At 38.1% G+C, this 27,122-nt stretch overlaps 1 protein-coding gene across 1 annotated transcript in view; it reads right to left on the minus strand.

Annotated features, from left to right (window-relative positions):
• Positions 1 to 10,183: 10,183 nt before the first annotated feature.
• gabra4 (gamma-aminobutyric acid type A receptor subunit alpha4) overlaps positions 10,184 to 27,122 on the minus strand; it is a 36,246-nt gene continuing 19,307 nt past the window's right edge. The window contains exons 7-9 of the mRNA XM_077247366.1: positions 25,079 to 25,231; positions 17,702 to 17,964; positions 10,184 to 12,002 (exon numbers count right to left, since the gene is read on the minus strand). Coding sequence (XP_077103481.1) covers positions 11,475 to 12,002; positions 17,702 to 17,964; positions 25,079 to 25,231 — 944 coding nt within the window. The 3' untranslated portion in view covers positions 10,184 to 11,474. The remainder of the gene's footprint in view (positions 12,003 to 17,701; positions 17,965 to 25,078; positions 25,232 to 27,122) is intronic.

The raw sequence follows: 27,122 nt of genomic DNA on the forward strand, positions 1-27,122 counted from the left end.
AGAAAATGACTGATCACATTCACAATGGGGTTTTGAAAATCAAAAAAAGACAGAAAGAAACTGCTAAAAGAAGTAAGCCTGATGAAGGTTCCTGATGCGCGTGGCTCACACACATCTGTGTTCCCCGTATTAAATCACTATTAAAATAAAGTGTCCAATTATAACCAATAAGGGGGTTACAGTCTGATGCCATAGAAGAACCACTACAGTTTCTCAAAGAACTATTAACTGTCTTGGTGAATCTCACAAACCAGGAAATCACGAACATGTCTGGGTCATAATTCACCACAAATGGCAAATACAATAATGATTGATACATTTTCATGTCTTGTTTTTATGTCCAAAGGACCATGTAGCATGTAGCCATTTACAGTGAATTTCTTTTTAAGACAAATGTTCTTTGTTCGACCTCAATTGAACTTCATCTTTGAGATTGTTGGGCTTTTCTTAGGGGTACTGGTGACGTTTCTGGTCTCTGGCCATCTCAAATAAGAGCTCTAATAGAGCAAAGCCTGCGTTTGGCTCACTGGAGCAAAAGAGTCTTCTGTGTTTGAACGATAAGCTGTGGTGTTCGGCAGAAGATGCATTCAGGCAAACGACTAGTAGGGACACAGAGTGGATGTTAGCAGTCGTGCACTTCTCTGCACATACTTAACCCCAAATACAGGCCCAAAACTGCTGCTCACTTTGTAGATCTTTTCTAAACTACAGCTGATACAGACTAAAATACACAGGCATATATTCATATGTGAATGTTTATATAAACTCATATTTGTCATTTTTAATTGGTCATATTGTCAGAGAGAGAGAGTGAGAGTGTGTGTGATGGAGGAGGAAGGTACAAAGTCAATTTCACACTAGAAGAACTTTCTGGGGAAGCCAGACATTTTGATCACTCCATTACGCTGCTGATAGTCCTGTCCCTCACACACTCAATCACTCAAACTCACTCAAACTCTCACAGACACACACATATGGAGAGTGTCAAATTAACATGGGGACTGAGAGTTAGAAATTAGTAGTATGCCGTAGTATGCAGAATACTGTGCACAGTATGCAAATCTTCAACAATACCTGAATGGCCGACTGCATTTGAAAAAATGTGGGTAACACTTTATATTACGACCCGCAAACAACTGCGTAAGTACACCGAAATTACAGTGTATGTTTCTGTAATTATAGTGTACTTATGTGTAGGTATAAGGAAACAATATGTTAAGTTTTGGGTAATAAAGGGGTAACAAGCAGATATACAACCTGCAAAGAACTTCGTAAGTAAACCGAAATTACGGTGTACGTTTCTGTAATTATAATGTACCTCCGTGTAGGTATAAGGGAACAATATGCTAAGTTTTGGGTAATAAAGGGGTACAACCAGATATACAAGCAAATTATTTATAATGTAAATTATTTTAAAACTAACAGGTACCTATTCTGTTAATATATTCCAGGCAAAAATTGTACATCTGTTGTACAAATTGTATCACATTTCTGGCAAAATATATTCTTGTGTAATGTAGTTACAGGTTAATTTTGACATCTGTGGGTTGTAAATTAAACATATATATATACATATATAAAAAAATTCACATTGTATTGCAATGACACTTAAATGTCAGGGCAAATATACTGTGTAATTAAAAGGTTTTTTTTGTTTTGTTTTCTTAATAAGAGTACATTTCTCTGTAATTACTGTGCAAATAGTGTTGTTTCATATTGTTACATAGTAAGTAGTGTTTGTTACCCGTTTCAACTGTGTATTTACAGGGTAAGTGTAACTCCTGCGGGCTGTATTTAAAGTGGCGCTTGTTACCCCCTTGTTCTGTGTAGTTACAGGGTAAATACTTTGAAATTTTGTTTTGAATTTTTTTTGTAAAATAAAAGTCAGAAATTAAATGGGATCCTTTATTGTATATTTACTGCACTTACCCTGTAACTACACAGAACAACGGGGTAACAAGCGCCACTTTAATTTACAGCCCGCAGGAGTTACACTTACCCTGTAAATACACGGTTGAAACGGGTAACAAACACTACTTACTATGTAACAATATGAAACAACACTATTTGCACAGTAATACAGAGAAAGGTACTCTACTAAAAAAAAAACTAAAAAAAAAACGTTTTAATTACACAAGATATTGGCCCTGACATTTAAGTGTCATTGCAATACAATGTGATAAGGTAAGTACTAAGTACTACATGGTACGTTCTAAACTAAAATCATAGCAGAAACTATTTTTTTGGCTTAACGTTAAGTAGTTTAGTAAGAAAAGCCAATCAATTCAATTTTTATCATACTGTGCTTACATACAGCCATATATATATATATATATATATATATATAGCTGAATTTTCAGCATCATTACTCCAGTCTTCAGTGTCACACGATCCTGCAGAAATCATTCTAATATGCTGAATAGCTGCTCAAGAAACATTTCTTATTATCATTGCTAACAACAGATGTGAGGCTTAATATTAGTGTAAAATTTCTTTCAAAAATATAAAAAAACATTATTATTCCAAATGTTTAACTGGTAGCATATACAATATACAGTATACTGTATAATGACATCCAAGAGAAAACAAATCAAGATCACGACAAAGCAAGACAGAAAAAATAATAATGGATGGCTTCTGTACTGTCTTAAATAGGCAATATACAGTATATGAACAGTACATGTGGTAAATATTATGCTTATTATAATGTTTTCGTTCTCTCCCTTCAACCAGTAAATTAGAAAGCACTTCTTAAACATTTATGTTGTAAACGGCATGGTCTTGCATGGAGAGCAGTTAATGATTCATTAGATGAACTGTGCTGCCTCATTAACATGTGGAGTAATAGATCCGAGTCTAACCAGTGAGACTGTCTGTATCCTACTGTATCTCCATATACACTCACACACAGGCATGCCAGAACATCCAGATTCATCCATGTGGGCAAGCGGGTCTAAGAATACACACGCACATTTGTTCTAATTAATCAAACAATCATTTAATTGTGTAGATTTGATTAAATCAATCAGATTTGTGCCAGATGCTATGTGTTTTATGTCACATTTTAACATAATGGTGGAATGGATTCATTCAAAAGCAGTCGTCTAAGATCACTCGAAATATCAGAAGGAATTCAATGCCACAAAATTAGTGCATCAGTCTCCGGCAGAACAATACTGAACAGCAAATCAACATGAGTTCCATGAAGCAATAGCTCACCCAAAAACTAAATTGCCTTCATGTTGGTCCAAACCCGTATGACTTACTTTCGTCTGTGGAACACAAAAGGAGATTTCTTATGTTCTTCATCTTTTCCACACAGTGAAAATATATTGTTGCCATCTATGGTTCTATGAAGAACTTTTAAAATCCAAGGAAATTGTCCAATGCACAAACGTTTCTTTGTAGTGGAAAGAGGTTCAATAGATCAAAAGTTCATTGAACTACTTTTAATTAAAATATTCTTTCAGGAATTAAAATTGGTTCTTTATGGGATCGCTGCAACCACCTTTTTGGCACCTTCATCATTTTTAAGGGCTGTCAAGCTCCAAAAAACAAAAAATAAGTAAAAATAAAATAAACACTGTAAAATGTAGTCTGTATGACTATTTTCATATATGTCCAACAATAGCTTTGTGTGACACACAAGCCAAAATTGAATTGTTATTTGTTATTGTTATTGTTATTATTAACTCTTTCGCCATATGGGATGCACTGAAATTTCGGATACTGAAAGTTTGTGGCTGAAAACAGCTATTTTTGGTTTCTGGCTGAAATGGTTTTGGAGGGATCAAATCAATCGCCGAAACAGATGTTTAATTAACACTTCTCAGATGGCACGTTTTGACAGTGTTGAGTGTCTGGTGCACACAACGCGTATAAGCTACATAGTTAAACATGTCAGCTGTGTGGACACTAGCTCTGGATTGACAATGTTAATTTCTTGATTTTAATAGGTAATGATATGGTTTCTTAAATCTAAAATCTTATAGTCAGTGATGATCCTTTTCAAGGGAACTCGAGCTTCGTTGAGACGCGGTGGGAATGCTCTCCGTGATTGTGTCGTGGAGCACGTGTATAATCAGTCCAATGGAAGAGCTAGACGTCATAGGCGGGTGACGTCATAGACCAGGAAGCTATAAAGCACACCTGAAAACAGACCGCGACAGCTTCTGTGCCTTCAGCAAGCGATCTGTGTATTCTGTCGTTGTCATATTTATTGTTGTCTGTCAAGTTCCAATATATATATATATATATATATATATATATATATATATATATATATATATATATATATATATATATATATATATATATATATATATATATATATTATGGCAAAAGAGAGCAAGCAGCTTTGTGTTGTTCCCTGCCCACGTTATATCACGGGTGGGGACACACACATCAGCTTTTTGTTACTATTTGGGAGTGGAGCATGCCACAGTCAGTTCTCGAGGGGGCTGACTGTGAGCATTGCGAGAAGCTGTCCGTGAGGACGCTCCGCTCCCGCCGGGCGTTCTTCGAGGAGGACGGTTCGGTTCGCGCTCCCCGCGCGGGTCCCGCTGTTGCCGATGCACGGCGGCGACTCGCATTTTGGGGTTCGCAAACGGATCTGACAGCGGGGGTTGGGACGGGCTCCGCCCTATCTCAGCTTTCACCTGCCAGATCCAGTGGTGGCGACTTCCAGTTCCGAGGAATTGGTATCGTTAGTGTTTTGTTTAGAAAAAGAGAACCAAACAAATAAAGATCTTAAGAAAAAGACAGATGTTTGAGTTTTCAATAAATGAATAAATAAGTCATCTCATAACTCTGTTGAATAAAGAGGAGCTTTAACAAGAGGTTTATCTAGTGCTGTTGCTAGTTAAATATTTTCTGGCCAGCTGAACATTATGAGAGTGAAAAAGAGAGTTTATTAGATGAAATATATCTAAAAACAGAAAAACTCTGTATCTCAGCCTCCTTAATGTGTTTAATGCCCAAACGTCTAACTATAGTAATGCTATGGGTATTAAGTATTATGGAATGACAGTTCCTCGGGTTAAAGAGACGCTTGCTAGCTTTCTCTCTCCCGAGTCGGCGTCATCATTTTTAACCCTGACGTTACCCACCAGCCATCTTGAATAAATTTAAAAAAAAATTATTAGTCAGCGCTGGTGGGTGAATTATAAAGACATGGATGAATGTGAGGTTGTCAGGACTGACGCTATTCGAGAATTGCGTCGTGCAAAAACAGATAAACTATAGGAAGAAATCATTTCTCCTCTGCGTTCTCTGGGGTGCGACTCTCTAAGGAGGGTCGCAGCATGGCCAGTTCGGTTGTTTTCCTGCTGGTGGCCACGGAGTGATATATTTATATATATCATCATATATATATATACGTTTTTCTGATTTAAAAATAAAGAAAAATGAGATAAAATTATGTCTGTTCTTCTGGACGCTACGCTTTCAAAAAACTAAGAAATAAACCATTCAGCGCCGTTCCAGAGGTTTCTTCCTCACCAATCTAATGTTCCTGAGACTGCTGGGCGGAGCAGTCTCGGTCTACTAAGCTCCTCGCAGCACAGAGTGCAAAACGAGCATCGCCATTTGGGTCCTCCACAATCGAGGGGGACTTGGGTGGCGGTACCAGTCTAGCCAGATAGAGATATGCAAGATCTGAGGACTATTTTATCTCTAAAAAAGCTTGGACAAATAGGAAGCCCTGACGCCGAGGCTATCAGGCTTCTAAAGGGTGGTCCCCTCCGGGGTAGGGATGGTTTTGAGAAATCGTTTCTCCTCGGCGCCCTCTGGGGTGCGACTCTCTGAGGAGGGTCGCAGTGCTGGCAGTTCGGTAGTTCCCTGCCGGTTCGCCGTTCAGGGCACCATAGTGACTGTTCAACCAAATCCAGAGGCCAGTCTTGAGAGACTGGTTCCCCTAGTAGAATTTCTGGCAGCGTGGAAACTACAGCCACATATTTTTCGGTGGGTCCTGCACACTATAGAAAAGGGTTCAGAATTCGGTTCTTGTCCGCCCAGATTTCTAGGGGTACTCCCCACTGTGGTGGACCCCGAGCAGGCTTTGGTTATGGAGCAGGAAGTACTGACACTTCTGCAAAAGGAGCTGTAGAAGGAGTTCCTCCTCCCGGCAGACAGTCAGGGTTTTACTGCCATTACTTCATTGTTCCGAAAGAGGATGAGGGGTTGCGTCTTACTCTAGACCTGCGTCAATTAAACAGCAGGTTTCAGAACCTTAAGTTCAAAGTAAGCAAAAAATGCTTACGCTAAATATGATTGTGTCACAGACTCAGTCCGGGGACTGGTTAGTCACAATAGACTTAAAGGACGCTTACTTATCTATCCATCCTCATCACAGGAGATTCCAGAGGTTTGCTTTCAGGGGCGAAGCATACCAGTATCGGGTTCTTCCTTTCAGCCTAGGTTATCACCCCGCACCTTTTGTGGCTCCTCTGAGATTCCAGGGCATTCGCGTATTAAATTATATCGACGATTGGTTGATTTTAGCTCAGTCCAAGCTTTTGGCAGTTCAACATCGAGATGTCGTTCTGTCCAACATAAGGGGGTTGGGGTTGCGGCTCAACACCAAAAAGAGTGTACTCCTCCCAGCTCAGAGGACCACTTTGCTAGGTGTATTATGGGATTCGACAACAATGCAAGCACGTCTGTCTCCTGCACGTATTTCTGCGATTCTCACAGCCGTAAAGAATGTAAAACTAGGTCAGTCACAAAACAGTCTCTGAGACTGTTGGGGCTCATGGTAGTTGCGTCCAACGTAGTTACTTTTGGCCTTCTGTACATGAGACCCCTGCAGTGGTGGCTCGGGACCAAGGGGTTTTCTCCGAGGGGAAATCCGTTTTCGCATGTTCAAGGTCACGCGGCTATGCCTTCGTGCCTCGGTCATTTGGAAGAAACCTTGGTTCCTCGCCCAGTGCCCAGTGCTGGGTGCTTCTTGTCGACGCGTCACGCTATCGACGGATGCTTCGCTCACAGGATGGGGGGCGGTCATGAGTGGCCGCTCGGTGAAAGGTCTTTGGCTGGGGCTCATGGCAGTTGCTTCCAACGTAGTTACTTTTGGCCTTCTGTACATGAGACCCCTGCTGTGGTGGCTCAGGACCAAGGGGTTTTCTCCGAGGGGAAATCCGTTTTTGCATGATCAAGGTCACGCGGCTATGCCTTCGTGCCTCGGTCATGTGGAAGAACCTTGGTTCCTCGCCCAGGCTCAGTGTTGGGGGCTTCTTGTCGACGCATAATGCTATCAACGGATGCTTCCCTCACAAGTCGAGGGCAATCATGAGTGGTTGCTCGGTGAAGGGTCCGGACAACACACTGATGGTCTCGTATATCAGAGCAGATATCCTGTTGAGGCAGGGGCTGTGGCCCGGGGAATGGAGACTTCACCCCGAGGTGGTGGAGCTTCTTAGGGAGAACTTCGGTCAAACTACAAGACGACCTTTCGCATCGCTTGTACAATGCATTGCCCTTGCGGTTCTCCCTCACGCATCCAGCTCCGCTTGGACTGGATGTGATTTAATAGGTGTGGTTGCCGCTACACCTATACGCTTTTCCCGATATCTTTGCTCCTGGGAGCTCTGGAGTTGTGGATACTGTGGGCTCAGCCTCTGAAGGGGCCCAGCTCATAGATTCAGGTCTCTCGACCGAGGTCTTGGAGACCATACTCCAGTCTATAGCTTCCTCCACGAGAAGACTAAATATGCTGTTCTCTGCCTGGTGCAGAGAACGCCTTCTGAATCTTGTTTCTCCCTGTGGGTACAGTACTTGATTTCTGTATGAATGTTTCTTTACTGGGTTATCTCTGAGGAGAGATCCTTAATTTCGTCTTCTCCGTGGTCCATGAGGCTGAGGCCTACACGTACTTGGATTTGCACCTGCTATGGTGATAGTATTTCTTCACCCCAGGTCGGGGTTGTATTTCTAGGTCCCTACTAAATGTGCGGGTCATTTGTGCAGCAGGCCTTCTGTCCTCCACCTTTAATACCCCAGATCAGGAAAAACTTAATCTGTTACGCCCTGTCCGGGCTTTGGATGCGTATGTCCACAGAGCTGCTCAGTGGCGTATATCAGAACAATTATTTGTCTGCTTCGGTCACCTAAGATAGGTTGCCCGGCATCTAAACAGATGATGAGCAAGTGGGTAGTTGAGGCTATCTCACTTGCTTATCAAGCGGCCGGACAGCCTTCGACTATGGCTGTTCAGGCCCATTCTACAGGAGTATGGCTGCCTCTAGGCTTTAATTTCGGTTGTTCCCTTCAGGACATTTGTAATGCGGCAGGCTGGTCCTCACCACATACATTGTCCGATTTTATGACTTACACCTCTCCACTCCTGGGGCTAGGTTGCTTGCTTCTTAGTGTGCGCAAGGACTTCACACAGAATGGGCATTTGTCTTTATGGCGTAGTGGGTATGGGGTTCCCACCGCGTCTCAACGCAGCTCGAGTTCCCTTGAAAGGGAACGTCTCAGGTTACGTACGTAACCCTGGTTCCCTGAGAGGGAACGAGACGCTGCGTTTTCCTGCCATACTTCCTGCATGCCCTGATCGACTTGCTTCAGGCTTTTTCAGAAGCTGTCGAGGTCTGTTTTCAGGTGTGCTTTATAGCTTCCTGGTCTATGACGTCACCCGCCTATGACGTCTAGCTCTTCCATTGGACTGATTATACACGTGCTTCACAACGCAATCACGGAGAGCGTTCCCACCGCGTCTCAACGCAGCGTCTCTTTCCCTCTCAGGGAACCAGGGTTACATACGTAAACTGAGACGTTTTCTGTTGATGCATGAACAAAACTTCGCTAAATATTTGTAGCGTACCTGCCATCCAATAATCGCAAAAAGCTTAGTGCATTGTTAATTTTAATATGAAGCAAAGTCTCAACATTAAAATTCTGTCGATTTTATGATGAAATTCAAACTATAAATGTTGTTTTGAGGCTCTTTAATACAGCGTGACAGATCACAGATCAAACACCCGTGAACTGATCATCTCTTCTGCTTTACTACTGGTTATAGCACCAAATAAACATGGGTGAACATCGGAGGAAATGTTGAAAGATACAACTCACTGAAATTAATCCTCTCTCATGTAATCACTCAACCAGTGCTTTAACAGGGGAAAGATGTCAATAAAACATACATACAGTGACTATACAATGCCACTTAAAAAAGCTAATCAGAAAGCTATTCAATGTTCATAAACCCATTAGTTAGCAAGACAAATAACGATCCACCTTATTCCTGACGAGCTTACTGCGTTTTAAATTATGAGTGGCACTTCCGGTTTGAGGAACTTCCATTCAAAAAGACTGAAACTAATTATTTCAAATCATAAGGTTGCCCTACAATAAAGCTTATCTGTCACTTTCATGTTTTATTTAAGAACATTAATAATTCACATGAATGCACAAAGAATCTCTCTTTTTTTCTCCCCAAATCCTCACGTCTCTTTCCAGGTTTATAGGTAAATACAATTTATTATCTGTCAAAATGACTGAAATCACTTTGAAATAGTATCACACAATGCTGAAGTAATTTGTTTTATTTTTTATTAAGGCAACGTATGTTACATAGCCTAATACAGATATTACTACAGTGATATTTAACCGTCCGATTTTGCTGTGGAAAGATTCACGCTTTTGAGGTTATTGCACTTTTAAATGTCCTTTTAATGTTCAGTGGTTGAACGGTGAGTAGAATAATGTAATGCCATTGTACACAGTTTAAATATATATATATATATATATATATATATATATATATATATATATATATATATATATATATATTATTGCATCAAGAGCTAGTCTTTCACAGATTGTTTACAGCTTAACGGAAGTTACACCCATAATTCGCGCAAAGTGTCGTGCGGCGTAGGAATACTGTGGATAGAGAAGAGCATTTTGCTAAATATATGCACTGTATTACATATTCATTACATTTTTATTTAACCTGTTAGTGATGTCTTGATTATTTAATGTATGTTTGATTAAAACAAGTTATTACAGTATATTGTTGTTTAAATGTTTATATTTCACCAACAAACTGGAGTAGAAACAATTCTGTTGGTAAAAAGTTGATATACAAACTGCCTTATGTGGCTACTGCCTCAGGTTTAGCTATTTGAGTGTTGATTATTTAATAAGTTTGAATAATTAATTGATTATTAATTTACTATTTCTTTTTTTGTTTCGGTTTTCAGCTAAGTGCATCATAATTTTCATTTTCGGTGCATCCATAGCCATATCTTATGCACATTCAGGTCTATTAAAAACAAATAAATGTTTTAAATTTCAGTTTCTCACACAAAGCTATCATATGGCTTCAAAGTCATTTGGGCTTTTTTTTTGGTTGTCATTTTTGGACGTTGACATCAAACATTCCACTAAACATTTCCTTTTTTGTTCTATTGGACCATTTTTGAGTGATCTATTCCTTTAACATTGACTTTTTGTGAAAACTAATAGTTGGTGGATAATGAAGACCTCAACCAATCACGGTTTGAATCCAATTTACACATACAAAAACAGCCCTATGTGGATTGGTGGAGGTTTTCTTTGTCCTCTGGATCTTCTATGACAACATCAGTCTGTTTAACCCTCTTACTGTTTTAAATGACTCCAGAAGCATCTGGACCCATCGGCTCATGCCGTGTGCTTCATTTGGTGAAACTCCTTCCTATGCCACATGTCCTTGTTTATAGCAGAGAATGTATCAGCTATATGACAAAAAAATACTGAAACAATAAAAAAATAAAACTCAAATCAGATTAAACTTAAAACAAGCCATTCAACTTCAAAAACAAAGAGAGAAAAACATAATTTGTGCTTTAACGACTTAATTTTTAACGACGAAAATTATTTTAGTCTCTTTAAAAATAAAAGACATGCATATGTGTTTTTCACTGATCAGCACACGCTCCCTTCCAGCGTTCTCTCTCGGCGAGAAAACACAGAATAGATACCATTCATGAAAGAACTGAAAGAAATATTATGTCAGAAATATGTCTTCTTGGCAGACATCCGCAAGGTCAGTTCAGATCTATTGGGTTTCCGAAAAAGGTTGTTCAAAAGAATGATTATTTTCCCGGAAGTGTTTCTATATAAAAATAGACTAAACGGCCAATGTATTGTTTTTTTCCTATTTAGAAGCATTGTTCCTTCTTCAGTGTGTCCGGCGATAAATAGGACAGACCGGAAATATGGCTATTCAAGACAACAGATACATCTATTGGGTTTTTACTTATTATAATATATCCACATGCTTCATCTTGTGTACGGCCCTTTTTAATAAACAACAAAAAAGTTATCTTCTGTGCGCTCGTCCAGTTTTGTCTGCCGTAATAGAATTTCGTTTCTTGGAATTGCTTGGAACAACAGTTGAAGTAATCCTTAAGAGGGCTCCTTATTTCATTTGTTCAGCGAGTTGTAGAAAAAAAAAACCGTACAAACAACCAAGCCTGTTCCTGTTAGCCTCCCTTGGCCTCCATGGTTTCTTTGGATAAGTAAACCACCCAGTACACCATATTGAATGCCCCAAAGGACACTGGGAACAAAATACGTGCATATTCGTCGATCTTGCTGGCTCCTCCGGTCGCAGGAGCGGCAGGCTGAGGTGCGGCCATGGCTTCCTTTTTTTTAATATTTTCTAATTTCGGTCCGAGGAGATGGTGAAGAGGGGCGGAGCCAGCGGTTGCTCCGGGCGACGGCTTCTCGGGAACTGTTGGCGTAGAGGGCGGGGCTGGCGGTGTAGTCTTTGTGGCGGAGGATGTGGCTGCATTTGATTGGCTGGCAGAACTGGGGCTTAGACGTGACTGGCTGGAGAAACTGCTGGTACCCTCTGAGGTGGAAGATGATTGGCTGGTCAGAGTTGGTTTGGATGTGGCTGTGGCGCTCTTGCTAGACGTTTCGGTTCTTTGGGCTTTCTTGGAGTCGGGTTGAGACTGAATGCTGGAGTTGACTCGTTTTCGCAGGTTGCCGTTGGTGTCCGAGGTTTGCTTTTGGGTAAAGAGAGAAAACGTTACTAAAGTGCAAAATGGATTTTCTCAGCAAACCAAAGATAATTTTTCCTTCACTGTAAAAAAAATAAAATAAATAAGACTATATATTTTTTTTTTTCAAAGCTGTGAAAAAAACAAAGATTATTGTAGTACATTTTACAAGAAAATATGTCAGTATTTTTGTAAAACTTCCACATTTACAAGCACATTTTACAAGACATTTTTGAGGGGAAATTCAATGTAAATGTTACACTTTTTATTTTGTGTCAGTATATCGCGTTCAAGTTGCAACTAAAACAATTAGTTGGGTAACCAAACAGTTTGTTCCTCTTTAACCTCTATAGTATGAGGTCTGTTACTGTTTGGTTTCCCGTATTCTTCAAAATAACTTTTTTTTGTGTTCAGCCGAAGAAATTAATTTATACAGGTTTGGAAAACTTGAGGTTGAGTAAATAATGGCATAATTTTAATTTTTGGCTGAAGTATCCCTTTAAACTGGATGCTGACGGTAACTTTAAACATAAAGCAAGCAGAGATGGAGAGAAAAAAAACTGTAATATGAAGCAATATAAAATCAAGTTTTGGTTTAATAATATTTTCTAAATGTTTTGATGACACTATTGCATTGCCACATCTGCATTGGCAAACTTGCGTTTTTAATGAAAAGACATGCAAGAGTCTCGCAACAGTCTCTGACACAAACGATTCAAAGTAAATTCAGAAATTGAGGGAACCATTGTATTGCATCTAAAATAATGACTCATAAATAATATTTCTGTTTGCAGAATATTTAAAAGCATCATTGAAGACATTTTAAAGAAGATATCAGGAACTTAATGTGTCCCATGCAGTGAGCAGAACGTGTCTGTAATGTGCAACCGAGCAGACGTCACGCTTGCAGTAACGTTCGGGGCTGTAAGGAGCTTTTATGATCAGATAGTTTGCTGTTTGTGGGTGTACGGAGGAGGAGGAGGAGGAGGAGGAGGAGGAGGAGGGTGGAGCTATTCTATAAACAGCTTTTTTCATATAAACAAGGACAAGAGATGAGTCCACTCAGACCCCGTTTACACGTACATCGTTATTTTGAAAAACAGTTTTCCCTTCATTTCCCTCCGTTTGTGCCCTTCGTTTAAACGCAAATGGAGAATTCGCCTCTGAAAACGATTCTTTCTAAAAACTCCGGCCAGAGTGGAGATTTTGGAAAACTTTGTTTGCACGTTTGCATGTAAACTGAGAAAATCTGAGTTTTAGGCAGCCGACGTCACAGTATGCAACAGAACTTGCACCTGCTTTGTTAAAAAGAGAAAGAGGAAGTGATTTGTTGCTGTTGTTGCTATTTTCGGGATTCTGATTGGTTAACGTGGGCTTGAGCTTCTCGTTACACTACCACCTACAGGTTTGGCTTGCTCTTGACGGCATTTATACACGGGTTCGTGTAAACTAACACTTTTCTGAAAACTGACACGTGTGCACGATGTTATTTTTGAAAACAGAGAGGGTGAGATGTCAGTTTATGAAAATAGCTGGCCACATGCAACACATGTAAACGTAGCCTCAATGTGTGTGGCCTGGTAAATCCCTACATTATGGGAACAAAATATCACCTCAAAGATGGCAATATCCGAAATCCTTGTCCTTGTGGGGAAATGTTTTGATCCCCATGAGGACAACAGCTTATTAATCATATCAAGTGATGTTTTTTGACAATGTGAAAATGCTGAAAGTTTTCTGAGATGGGTAGGTGTAGGGGTAGGGTTAGTGTAAGGGGAGATAATATACTGTAGATAATATACTGTTTGTACAGTATAAAAATCATTATGTCTATGGCAAGTCTATGGTTAGGTTAGGACCATAAAACATGACAACGTGTGTGTGTGTGTGTGTGTGTGTGTGTGTGTGTGTGTGTGTGTGTGTGTGTGTGTGTGTGTGTGTGTGTGTGTGTGTGTGTGTGTGTGTGTGTGTGCGTGCGTGTGTGTGTGTGTGTGCGCATGCATGTGGAATTCCTGATTGAAAGTGCATTTTTTTTTTAGTTTTCAATAACACTTTCAATGACCCACTTTCTGTCTTCTTGGCCATACTGTATGAGGAAACTATATATATACCGGTATATATATATATATATATATATATATATACATTACACTTTTTCTATATACATATATTATATACACTATTACACTAAACACACAAATTAAAGTATATGGAATAGAGTACAGTGCTGTTCTGTACATGAGCTAAACACATACACTATAGTGAAGAGAGATCTTTCTTTCTCTCACTGGACCTGATAGCCCAGTTTCACCCTCACATTTTTCTCCATTTCCTCTGAGAAATGAACAGTTGGCAAAGTGTAATTGGTGTCTTGTGGTGTGTGGAAAATATGTTAGAGCAAGCTGTGAGGAGAGAAGAAAGAGACTCAATACAACAGCTTTGTGAGAGGTAAGCTGTGTACGAATTCCTGCCTTCATAGAATATACTTCATTTGAAGAATAACTTACTTGTCATAGGGACATGTAGGTATGCAGGTGCGTAACATAAATACATTCCTACACATACCTCATGCTTTGACCTGCTATGATCAGACCTACAAGGACCATTTGCCACTTTCTTAGGGCCATTCAGATCAAGGACGATAACTATAACACACCAAGGACGATAACTATAATGATTAAGAGTAGTATTAGTAATTGCTCAAGTGTAAAATAATAGCAGAGTCCACACCACAACTATAACAATAATGGTCCAGAGGACCGATATCATTGGAATCACTTTCAGATTTTTTTTTCCAGCTGATATATGTTGATAAAAATAACATTGACAGCCAATCAGAATCCATTCTGCTTTAAAGAGCATTTTTAAGCGGCAGGCTACAAAGCCCCAGCTCATGTTTATAATAAACAGAGCGATATTGTGCTTTGGTGTGGACACTAATATAGATATCGTTATATATGTATAGTTACCATTCTTGGTGTGAGCAGGCCTTAAATCTCAAATATTTCACCACAACAAGTAACTATTTTTTCCTGGCATCTACTGCACTTTTCCCCCCAGTACTCCGTTGAATAGCAAAGTGTCTGTTGTTTGAACGGTTCAAATCTCAGCAGATGCAGTACTCGGACGCAGGGATTCAGAAGGATTGCTGAAATCCTACCCATAATGCAGAGTTTCCCTGATAATTTGTATCATTTGCTTATTTTCTTTCTCTCAGCTCTCTGTCTGTCTAGGTAAAGAGCATTTTCTTTTCATTTTTTCCCCTTTCTTTTACAGAATAGGACAATCTATTAAAAGCGACATTAATCCGTGGCCGTTCTGTGGTCAGCACATACACAGACTTAAATTGCTCCATATTGGTATTTTCTGTTAATGTGACTTAATGGGTTCAGATCAAGCATATAAAAACACAAGAGGGAATTGCGCTCGCTGATAGTGGCATTTATATGCAAGCACTGTCTGATAAAATGGAAAGTATCATTAAGATGCTGTAATAATTATTTTTAATGTATTTGAAAGAAGCCTCTTATGCTCACTATGGCTGCATTTATTTGTTTAAAAATACAGAAAAAAACTGTAATATTGTGAAATATTATTACAAATCGAAATAACTGTTTTCTATTATAATATATTTTAAAATGTAATTTATTCCTGTGATGCAAAGCTGAATTTTCAGCATCATTACTCCAGTCTTCAGTGTCACATGTTCCTTCAGAAATCATTCTTATGTGATGATTTGCTGCTCAAGAAACATTTATCATTATTATCAATGTTGAAACAGTTGTCCTGCTTCATATTGTTTGAGGAAACTGTGATTAATTTTTTTCAGGATTATTTGATGAATAGAAAGTTCAAAACAACAGCAATTTATTATAGAAATCTTTTGTAACATTATAAATGTCTTTACTCTCACTTTGATCATTTTAATTGGTCTCTTCTGAATACAGTTTCTCCATATAAAAAAGTATTATTTTCTTAATTATTCCAAACTTTTGACTGGCACTGTAGTTAGAGAAAGTCTAGCTATGAAATTATAAAGCAGTACTGAACATTAGGAAAGTGAGTGCTGAGATATAGCCGATGTATTCCCAGGCTGGATTATTTGTAACGTGTGTGAAGTCAAAAGTACAGTAGTTCCCGTTGTGTTGAGCTCACCGACTGAGTCATACGAGCTCCAATAACCTGCATCTGCTGAGATTTTCCACATTCACCGTAAAGAACCACATCCTTCTACTCGGCGAACAGAAATGTGTATTATGATGAGAGGGAGAAAAGGAGGAAGAGAAACATTGGTGATTTGAAAGGCTTACAGAGGGCCACCATTAGATAAGGGACATTACCATCTTCAACAGCCTGTAAAAATGAACGACCAGAAAAAAGGCCCGTAATACAATACGTCAACAGTCACACACACTCTCACTAAGTCTCACAGCTGTCAGCATGTGCCACTTCTAATCCGCCATCTCAGCTTACGCACATTATCCCAGCAAAAGACCAAATCCACAGCGCACAAGCACACTCGCAATGTGCTGCTCTTTCAGCTGTAATTAAACTAGCATCCGTTTTGTGACGTTTACGCTACAAAACTCCCATGATGCTCCAACGGTGGCTCATCTTACTCGATGCAAAACACAAAAATACAAAAACAAATGACTTGACTGTGTGTTACTCCTTCCTTAGCTCCTTTACTTATATGCATGCTACTTCTACACATTATGCTTCTTTGCACAGATAATTTATTTTATTGCAGAAGTGTTATAAGACTCACTTTTTTTGGGCCGAATCTCAAAACGAGTGAAGAACAAGGACAGGTCATTTAACCCATATAAGATATAAATAATATTTACCTGACACATTTCCACAGATTATTATGAGTGCAATTTGGAAAAATAATGATATTTAGAAGTATATATGCCGCATGGTAATATACAATATACATATGCATGTTATACTGCCTTGAATTTAGGGTTAATATACATTTAAATGAAATATATTTTATTAAAATAACAGATTACAAACATGTTTCTTTTTACTGAAAATGAGTTTCGAAAATCTAATGAGAATCACAGAGAATGAGAATTACCAAAAAAACAACAACAAAAAACAACAACAACCCAAACTCAAAAGGACGCATTACAGTAATGATATTTTTGAAGAAAAAAATATTCTTAATTGCCATAAATATAATGCACATGGAAAAAAACTAAATGGTTCTTAAAATAGCTTTTTTTTTCATTATGCAAGATGAAACACAATATCTTATTTTACATGTACAATTTAGTTTCCATGCATTTTGTGTAAAAAAATAGCTATTAAACTTGCCATAAAATACTACTGGTTGAGACTGTAATAAGATGACAGACTTGTGTGACCAAAATATTCTTCGCATCATTCTTTTTGGCAGCACCCGAATGATAAAATACAGGTTGCACCAACCATCTTACAAATTTGCCAGTGTGTCCACTTTTTCCCCATTGAAAATCACTTGAACGCACATAACATCATAATTATGTCTTTGGAGCCTGTAATAGGAACCTCTCAGGACGAGTTGAAGGCAGCAGTAGAACTGCAGTGCAACATGGCGCATTAATAAATGAACTGATGTACAGCCTAACAGCTATTTTACACAGTTTCAGACACGGCTCATCCCATCATCAAATGTTAAAGCGATAACTGTGTGTTTGTAATGTGTAACATCATCTCACCTGTAGAACCTCCTCTGTGTCTTTGGCTTTGCCTGACGCTGTGGAGGTCTTGGCACTGGCGGCAGCGGCGGCCTGTTTTCTCTTGGCTCGCTCCGCCTGTGCGTTGGTGAAGTAGTTCACGGCGGCAAACTCGATGAGAGCAGAGAAGACGAAAGCAAAACACACTGCGATGAACCAATCCATGGCCGTGGCGTACGAGACCTTGGGCAGAGAGTGACGTGCGCTGATGCTAAGGGTCGTCATCGTGAGCACGGTGGTGATTCCTGTGAGAAACATAAAGAGAAAAGTACATTAAAATAGGTCCTATTAAGCTTGTTTACATTTTCAGCTTTCTTTTAGTGTGTAATTTTGCTGTTTGAGCATGAAAAGGTCTGCAAAGTTAAAAAGCACAAAGTCACTCCAATGGGAGTTATTCTCTATGAACTCCTTGAAACGCCTCCATTGTAGTTTTGAATTTTCTTCTGGCAACGAACACGTCACAATAATCATATTCTAAATAGTTCCCGCCCAAGGCATACGCAAAATAAAGTGGCGGGGCCGGATTGAGTTAGTTAGTAGTGTGTTGAAACTTATGGTAAGAGGCGGGGCATTTCACAAACACGCTGGAAGCAATTGACCAATCAGAACACATTGTTCCAGCCGACCAATCAGAACACATTGTACTTTTCAGAAGGAGGGGCTTCATAAAGACAGGAACTAAACAATGTTACTTACAGACTGGGAAGAGAGGAGCTGCAACAGTGGAGAATATGTAATGTGTTTTTTATGAAAATGTGTGAATGTATGCATACAATTCAGAAAACTCCTTCCAACCACTTTATCAGATATAATTTTGTCTGCAACAATTAAGTTATGATAATTAAGATGGTCTGTAATGAGTTGAGTATGAACATTCTGCTCTTTATGGGTAATTTCTACTGACATAATCTGTCTTTATTGCTTATAAACAGGTAAAACTGATTCACCTGTGACTGCAAATCATAAATGTAAACAAACTGTTTGAGTATCATTCCAATAGTCCATAAGTGTCTATTAGTGATAATAATTCCTTTATTCTCTTCTCTTTCCAGTCTACATTTCCCTTAGGAGTTCATTAAAACTGACCACCATGAAACAATGTAATTTGCTGAGAGTTTAAAATCAATGAGCAAAATTATTAATCCTCCATTAGTTTACCACAAAAGTCCATAACATTAGGCTAACAGAAGCAAGTGGATATAAAGACACAACAATGCATAATGAAACCATAATTGAAAGAATATATTCAAGTAGAAGAGATCTTCCACTTTAAGGCAGCAGTGAACTGTATAATCGCATGCATTTCCATAAAACAGGACACTCACTCTAAAAAATAGGTTCTTTATTGGCATCAATGGTTCAATGAAGAACCTTGAACAATCATGGAACCTTTCCATTGCACACACACACACACACACACAAAAAAAAAAAAAAAATCTTCTTTTCTGATAATAAAATGGTTCATTTAAGAAGTGTTCACTGTAAGGTTCTTTGGGGAACCAAAAATGGTTCTATGGCATCACTGCAAAAACCCTCTTTATTTTTAAGAGCTAATGAGAAAAAATAATAGCAAAGGGTCCTGATTTTATCCTTCAAGAATTGTTTGCATCATGGAAACAGTTGAGAAATAAAGGGATTTGTGATGTCAATAAAACAAAAACAAATCGTTCTTTCAGCCGTTGCTTCAACAGTTTACTTGGAATATCATGCACATCAAAAAATATAGGAAAAATGTCTTATTTTATGGTAAGTATTTTCTCCTGCTTTATGAGCTATATCTTAGTTACATTTTATTATTTGGATTTTTATCTTTTTTTATCAATGTTCTGAGCCTCACAATGTTCAGCTCGCAGAACTTCTCCAAACATTCACGTTTAGGTCAATCTACAGGTTTATTTAGTTTATGGGGTCATCCCAAACAAGGTACACTCTGAACCACCAGGGGGAGTCAGCAATTCACTCTTAACCTGAATGTCTTAAATTGGAAGCGTTTCTGCCATAGAGCAATGAGCATGCCAAACGTGAGTCACACACATACACCAACACACAAATACACACAATCACGGAGGCAGCCTGTATCCCTTCTCCTCCCACACACACACAGAATCTCTCTCGACTCACACATACACCCACATGCACACGCTAATAAAACATAAGAAAACACACACACAAACCTCTTGCACATAAAGCCAACCCCACACACAAGACTAACACACTCTCCTACATATTTTCTCTGTATTCTTGAGTTTGCAAGTGCCTGCAGACGTTAGAAATAAACACGGACATGAAAAGACACTTTCACACTAATAATTTGTTGTTTGTTGGTTGGCGTGAAGGCTGTTTTCTGAACCACTCTAGTCCACTTGAAACTAAGCCTGTCAAGAACATGTCTGGGTCATATTTCAACAACAACAAAAACATCTATGTTTATGACCATTTCTATTTTTTGCATTTGCATTATTTGTATGACAATTAAGCACATGTGCCCTTAGTTCTTATTATCGTAATCTTTTTTATTTTTATTTTTTTATTTTATTTTTTTTACTGTAATGTGTAAATAAATTATACATGATGGTATTTGTTGTACTACCTTTATGCTGATTTAATAGAAAACACTATTAAATTACTTTTTATACGCTATACAATACTAAAAATACAATACTAATGTAATTTTGAAAATCACCTAAGAATTAAAATAAAAACCATTACAATAATGACAATTTGTGGGGAAAGTTTTTAATTGTCAAAAAAGAATATTGAAAAATAAAAACAACTTAATGGTCCTAAAATAATATTTCAAACTATAATAATTTGTATTTCATATATTATTTACATATTTTATTTAATTATATATTTATATAAATATTATATTTGTGCTATATTTAACTATTATCTATTATAATATAAATCATTTATTTTAAATATATTTTAAATAATATATATTTAAGATATATTTAAATTTATAATGAATACTTATTGAAATGTTGAAAGTGTTTATTGGTCCTAAAATAGGCTTCGTTTTCTTAATATTTCAAATTTTAAGTTATTTAAATAGTATAACAATATAATAATAAATGTTATTTATTTATTATAGTATTTGATTTTTTATTGAAATAAAATACATCTTTGAAATAAATATATAAATTGATTGATTGATTGATTGATTGAGGGGGTGATGCATGACCTGTGCATGGTCTCTATCGCATGCAGCCTAAAATGCACGTCTCAAAGCTGCTAGTCTCTGCAGTATAGCCTTCCGTGAGTATCATTCTTTGCATCTCTTATACCACATACCAGTGGTAGACAAACACAAGTTCTGTTCTGTGCATGTTAATTTTGTCAAAGGACAAAACCATGAATAAAACAGTGAAGTTAACACCTCTACCTGAGTTACCTAGCTACAGTGGTAAACAGGTGCCGCTAGTGCTCACGGTGGCACTCGGATCTGCGGGGGCAGGTTGAAGGATTTGCATCAAACTCGGGTTTAAACCAAAAACTGGCTATAAGATGAGCTCACAGCTCTGGAGAATCATCCACACTCTCTGGAAAACTTCACACGATCACAGCGCACTCACAAACGCCCACATACATACCGATCTGGAGCGATCAATAGGTACATCACAAGCTACATTTAGCCAGAGGTGCTGGATGTGTTTTTGCTTCTGTTTCACTGCCGAATCCACAGTATCGTGAGAGCTTTGCTTTAGTGCCTTTCTGCTATTGGCTGAGCAGGATGAGGGAGCTGGCGCCAATACAAGCAAAACACGAATAATAGAGCAAACAAATGTGGTTACAGAGCCGGTCACGGCCTTCAATCAGATGCTAACTAATAGAAAAAGTAACTAATTTTAAGTAAAAGTTCATTATCTATTATCTATTATAATATAAATCATTTATTTTAAATGTATTTTAAATAATATATATTTAAGATATATTTAAATTTATAATGAATACTTATTGAAATGTTGAAAGTGTTTATTGGTCCTAAAATAGGCTTCGTTTTCTTAATATTTCAAATTTTAAGTTATTTAAATATTATAACAATATAATAATAAATGTTATTTATTTATTATAGTATTTGATTTTTTATTGAAATAAAATACATCTTTGAAATAAATATTGTCATATGTCAATATGCTCTCACCCTCATGTCCTTTCAAACCAGTTTCGACTATCTTTCTTATATGCAGACTTGGCATGTGAAGATGCATTGTGTCAGATTTGAAGTCAATGACACCAAACAGCATTGGTTCCCAGTACATTTCTAGGTGAACAATCCGTTTTAAACCTATTCTATTTTATGTTCTAGCTTATGGCATGGATACGTAAAAGTATTATTAGCATATGGGCATACGCTAATGTCTTAAAGGTTCGACTCACGTCAAGTCAAATTTATTTGAATGGCATTTTACACAATACACATTGTGCATGTCAAAAGCAGCTTGTTATTGCTTACAATGCCTGTCTTATAGTGACATTTAGCAGGGCTGTATGAATGTAATATAGTTAACTTTCTCCAACGAAGCATACAAGCAATCAAGCAGGGGAGATTTGCTATCCTACTGTAGTACAGTATGCATATAAAGTTGGACTTATATATACAACTTTGTATAAAGAGCTGGGTGATAGTATAGTTTGCGTTAACAAAATAAAAAATCCGCAAGTTGAGATTTGATGTATATTATATATCGCACTTCATGAGTGTACTGTTCTGACATTATAACTGAATGACCCATTTTTACAGCTTATATGGTATAAGTAGAGAAAAACAAGGGAAAACATTTTATTAAACGCTACTAAACTAATTTCAAACTACATTGTGCTGACAAAGGTAGTAAAACAATCAGTAACTGAGCCATTAGGAAGCCTTTCCAAAATACACTAGAGCCGTGTGTAGAGAAAGTGAAATATGGAAGCCATCCCAGAACAGATAAACAACAGATCATTGTGGTCTCCTGCTGCGTCCATTCTGCACATGCACCGGCCATCAAAAACCCACCCTGTCATTACCCCGAAACCCCTTCCCTAAGCACACTTCCATCTAGGACACAAAAAGCCGCTCCTCTGGCCCGAGTCCAAGCGCACCGCTCCGTTAGTAGCCATCTGAAGGTGGGTCATTGTTACACTTTTCCAGTGGAGAATGAGAGCGTGCTATTCTCAGCATCTCTAGTGCCCCAGGTGAAGTGTGGAGGGAAACAGGAGGTGTGTGCACGACCGTGTGTCAGTGCATGTGGATGTGTTTTTGTCATGTAAATATAAGGTCACATGCAGCTCATACTGTATGAGTGTTCAGGACTGATCGGGCACATGGTGCTAAAGCGATGCCTGCCAGTGGAAACGAAAGCTTGAGACTCGGGATTGAACTATTAAGACTGTATGTGCAGGTGAACTCATGAACATAAAGCTCATTTAACAAGCGTACACTCACTCACATGTTTTTGTTCACTTGATCCTACAACACAAAAACCAAACTCTATAATTTTCATTGTACTGGGTATCGCCAATTACCTCATGATGTGATACACTTCTTGACACGCGTTATGATTCAGTAGTTTGGGATGCATCAGAGCAACATACATCAGGACTGAAGCCAAACCAAACTAACACTTTAACACAAACAGAAAACACCCTTCAGATACAGTAGATAGATGCTTATATTGCTTCACAAATATTCTGGGTTAGTAATTAATCCTTGGTTGTCAAGATTTGAGATTTCACACTATACATACACTACCATTCAAAGGATTTATTAAAGAGGACCTATTATGACCTATCAACTTTTAGTGTGTTAAGTTCCCACCAGTAAGCTGGTGTGTGGTGGGCGTTCTGGTGGTGCTACACATCGGTGGTGGTTGAGGAGATTCCCCCCTTCCATGTAAAGCGCTTTGAGTACCCAGAAAAGCGCTATATAAATATAACAAATTATTATTATTACAATGTTGCTGTTTGAGCATGAAAAGGTCTGCAAAGTTACAAAGCTCAAAGTCACTCCAGCAGGAGTTATTCTTTATATCAGTATCTGTTTCTGAACTCCCTGAAACACATCGATTGTAGTCTTGAGTTTTCTTCCATGAACGAACACGTCACAATATCCCTCATTTAAATAATTCCCACTAAAATCATACGCAAAAAAGGGGGCGGGGGCTGTTTAAATTAGTTAGTAGTTTGTTGAAACTTGGGGTTATGGTAAGGGGCGGGACATATCCGAAACAAGCTCAAAGCGGTTGACCAATCAGAACACACTGGGCCAGCTAACCAATCAGAGCACATTGTGTTTTTCGGAAGGAGGGGCTTCATAGAGACAGGAACTAAACTGTGTTACTGACAGACTGGGAATAGACGAGCTGCAACAATGGAGAATATGTGAAAAATAATGTGTTTTTAAAAAAATCGAGCTTGAAAACCTATTCTAGTAGATCCTAAAAAATCAAGTTGCATTTATTTGATCTAAAAAAGAGGAAAAAGAGTAACACTGTAAAATATTATTAAAATTTAAAATAACTTTTCTACTTGAGTGTATTTTAAAACGTAATGTATTCATGTGGTGCAAAGATGAATTTTCAGCATTATTAATCCAGCCTTCAGTGTCACATGACCATTCAGAAATCATTATAATATGCAGATTTGCCGCACAAGAAACATTTATTATTAATATCAATCTTGAAAACAGTTGTGCTGTTTAAGTTATCTTAAAAGAAAGTTTAATAGATATAAATAGATATATTTTGTAACATTATAAATGTAATTACTGTTATTACTGTACTGTTACTGTTACCCTTTTGATAATTATAATGCATCCTTGCTGAATAAAAGTACTTAAAAAAAACGATATTGTACCTCTTGGCTTGTCCATCTATGTAAATGTGAGCATCTAAATCTGCTCTAGTTGTCATAAGAACTTACTATGCTTAAAAAAAAAAAAAAAAGAATAGGTCAGGAATCTCCAACCTCAATATGAAAGTGTGAAAGTTTCTGCGACTGTACAAAGTGCATGAATATCTAATGACACCAGCTTTAATGCAGTTCATAATCGTTTGTCATTTGCTAAACAATTTAATGTCGCATCTCTAGCACGGCACAACTTCACACTGTATATCCTCAGCAATGCAATCTGGGTAGAAAATAATGCTAACCCACTTTCAAAAGCGGCCTTTACCTGAGGTTAAAAAAGAAATGAACCCTGCATTACACATAGCAGAATAAAACAAAATGATAAAAAGGAAGAGAAGTATAAAAAATGATAGATGGATAGAGGGAGGAAGGGAGATATGACTGAAGGAAACGGCTCTCTTCTCCATATTTGCATGAAAATGGTGTTGGCGGCTCAAACAGTGCAGAAGATTTGACAGTAACACATACCAAAGACAGTTCTGGCGGGTACGGATTCCTTATTTATCCAGAAAGACACTTGGGAAAGGATTACAGTCATGATGCAGGGGATGTACGTCTGAATCATGAAGTAGCCCATTTTCCGTTTCAAGTGGAAGTAGACCGTCATTACCACATATTCACCTGAAAGAGCAGAGAAACAGAAACAGGAAAGGCCTTATAATCCTTAAAGTGAACACGCATAGGAACAAGGTCAGAATGACAGTCTGTCACCACGGCAGACTTATTTTGGCTGAATAGCAAAGTTTTCTGGCTGTTAAGCTGCGCTGGCAGATTCATCTTATTTTAACAGAATGAGGCTTGCAGCCGTTTTGGGAACCAGAGCTCCAGTCATCAAAACACACGCTGAATGCTCCAAATCTCTTATGTCATTTTGATAAGAAAGATGTAATAAAAAAAAATAAAAAAACAGTTTCCTCCCTCCTCCCTTTTGTTTAACTAAGGTACACAGTTGCTCTAAAAAACCAAGCCGTTCTTAAAGCGGTCACGCTGACCTTTACGTTTAAGCTGACATTACACCATGTGGCATGAGTAAAATTGTTTTTCTTTTAATCTAGTTTACGTCGCTATCAAATATTCTCCATGATCAGGTGACTCTCGGACACAGACCAGGTGACTCTGACCATGTGCGTGCTGAAAGATGGACGTGTGTGTGTAACGTGACCGGTCGGCTTTAAGAGTTCAGACCTACTGACTTTTGGTGGAAGAAAACAACTGGTATTTGTAACGCACATGATAAACCGTAAAGGCATCAAATCTGTGGCGGCTCAGTGTTTAAAATGTAATTCTTCCATTAGAGTGAGCAGTAGCCTATAATTAAGTCTAATCAAAACTAGATTTGCATTTCCAGAAAAAAATAGCACTTGCAATGGAGCACAATGATAGACTTAAGTTTAGATTTTTTGTGTCAATTAAATAATGTTGTTTCACATACTGTATAGTCGCTGTTAAGAGTAACAGGCTCCAATTGGTGAGTTTAAGTGGTCATTTTGTTGACTGCAAACAGAAAATGCTACATAATGTGACATAATAACAGCCAATCAGAGCATATTATATGTATGTATGTATATATATATATATATATATAGTTATGGAATTTAGGATTTGGGAGCAATGCTTTCATGGTAGGGGCCACATAAAAGGAAAACAAGCTATTTACAAAATATCCGTGTCATGGTCACAGCTGGCTTGCACATGTTTCTATAAATGGTTAAATATATGAAAGAAGATCCCCCCGACCCCCCCCCCCCCCCACACACACACACACACATACAGTATGTAGTCAACCAGAATGCTTATTACGGGGGCAAAAATAGACCAGCGCATTTCAAAGTCATTCGCGAAATAACCTCCAGGTGGTGCAAAGGGATATTGTGCAGAATTACCGCCTGAACGCTAACGTAACGTCTTTTATGCTCATGCGAAGCCTCATTGATGTAGCCTAATATGTTTTTCTCAAGCAATGTTTTATGTTGAAATGTTTTCATTATTTATTCAATTTAATTTCAGTAATTTCAGTATTGTGATTATGAATTCGTTTAACTACAATGTTTCACTTGAATTCATCTGCTACCAGCTTTCAATGGCTCTGAATGAGCCGTGGCGCAGCGGCAGCTTACGCAATAGAGAGAATTAACTGAGACTTTTCAAAGTCTGTGATTGTAGTGCCTCTTAGCGGTAAAAGGCAGCAAATACACACCCGCAATTTAACGCTGCGGGAACGGCGGCGCTAAAAGTATTATGCTGGTTGAGTACCAACTGTATATATACAATATGTGTATGTTTGTGTGTGTGTTTTATATTGATCGTACTTTCAACATTAATTGTCATCATTGCAAATTTTGCATTCTAAATCCCTTTCTTTCACCTACAGTACTTGCATATTGAAATTGTGAATGGTCGGGTCAGACGCATTAAGAATTTTATTCAGCAAGGATGCATTAAACTGATCCAAAGTGAGAGTAAAAACAGCAGCACAATCGTTGCATTTATTTTTTCTAAAGATTAGAAAACC

Source organism: Siphateles boraxobius, unplaced genomic scaffold (genome assembly GCF_051911475.1).
Source record: "Siphateles boraxobius isolate OS27281-9 unplaced genomic scaffold, OSU_SipBor_1 3, whole genome shotgun sequence".
NCBI lineage: Eukaryota > Metazoa > Chordata > Actinopteri > Cypriniformes > Leuciscidae > Siphateles > Siphateles boraxobius.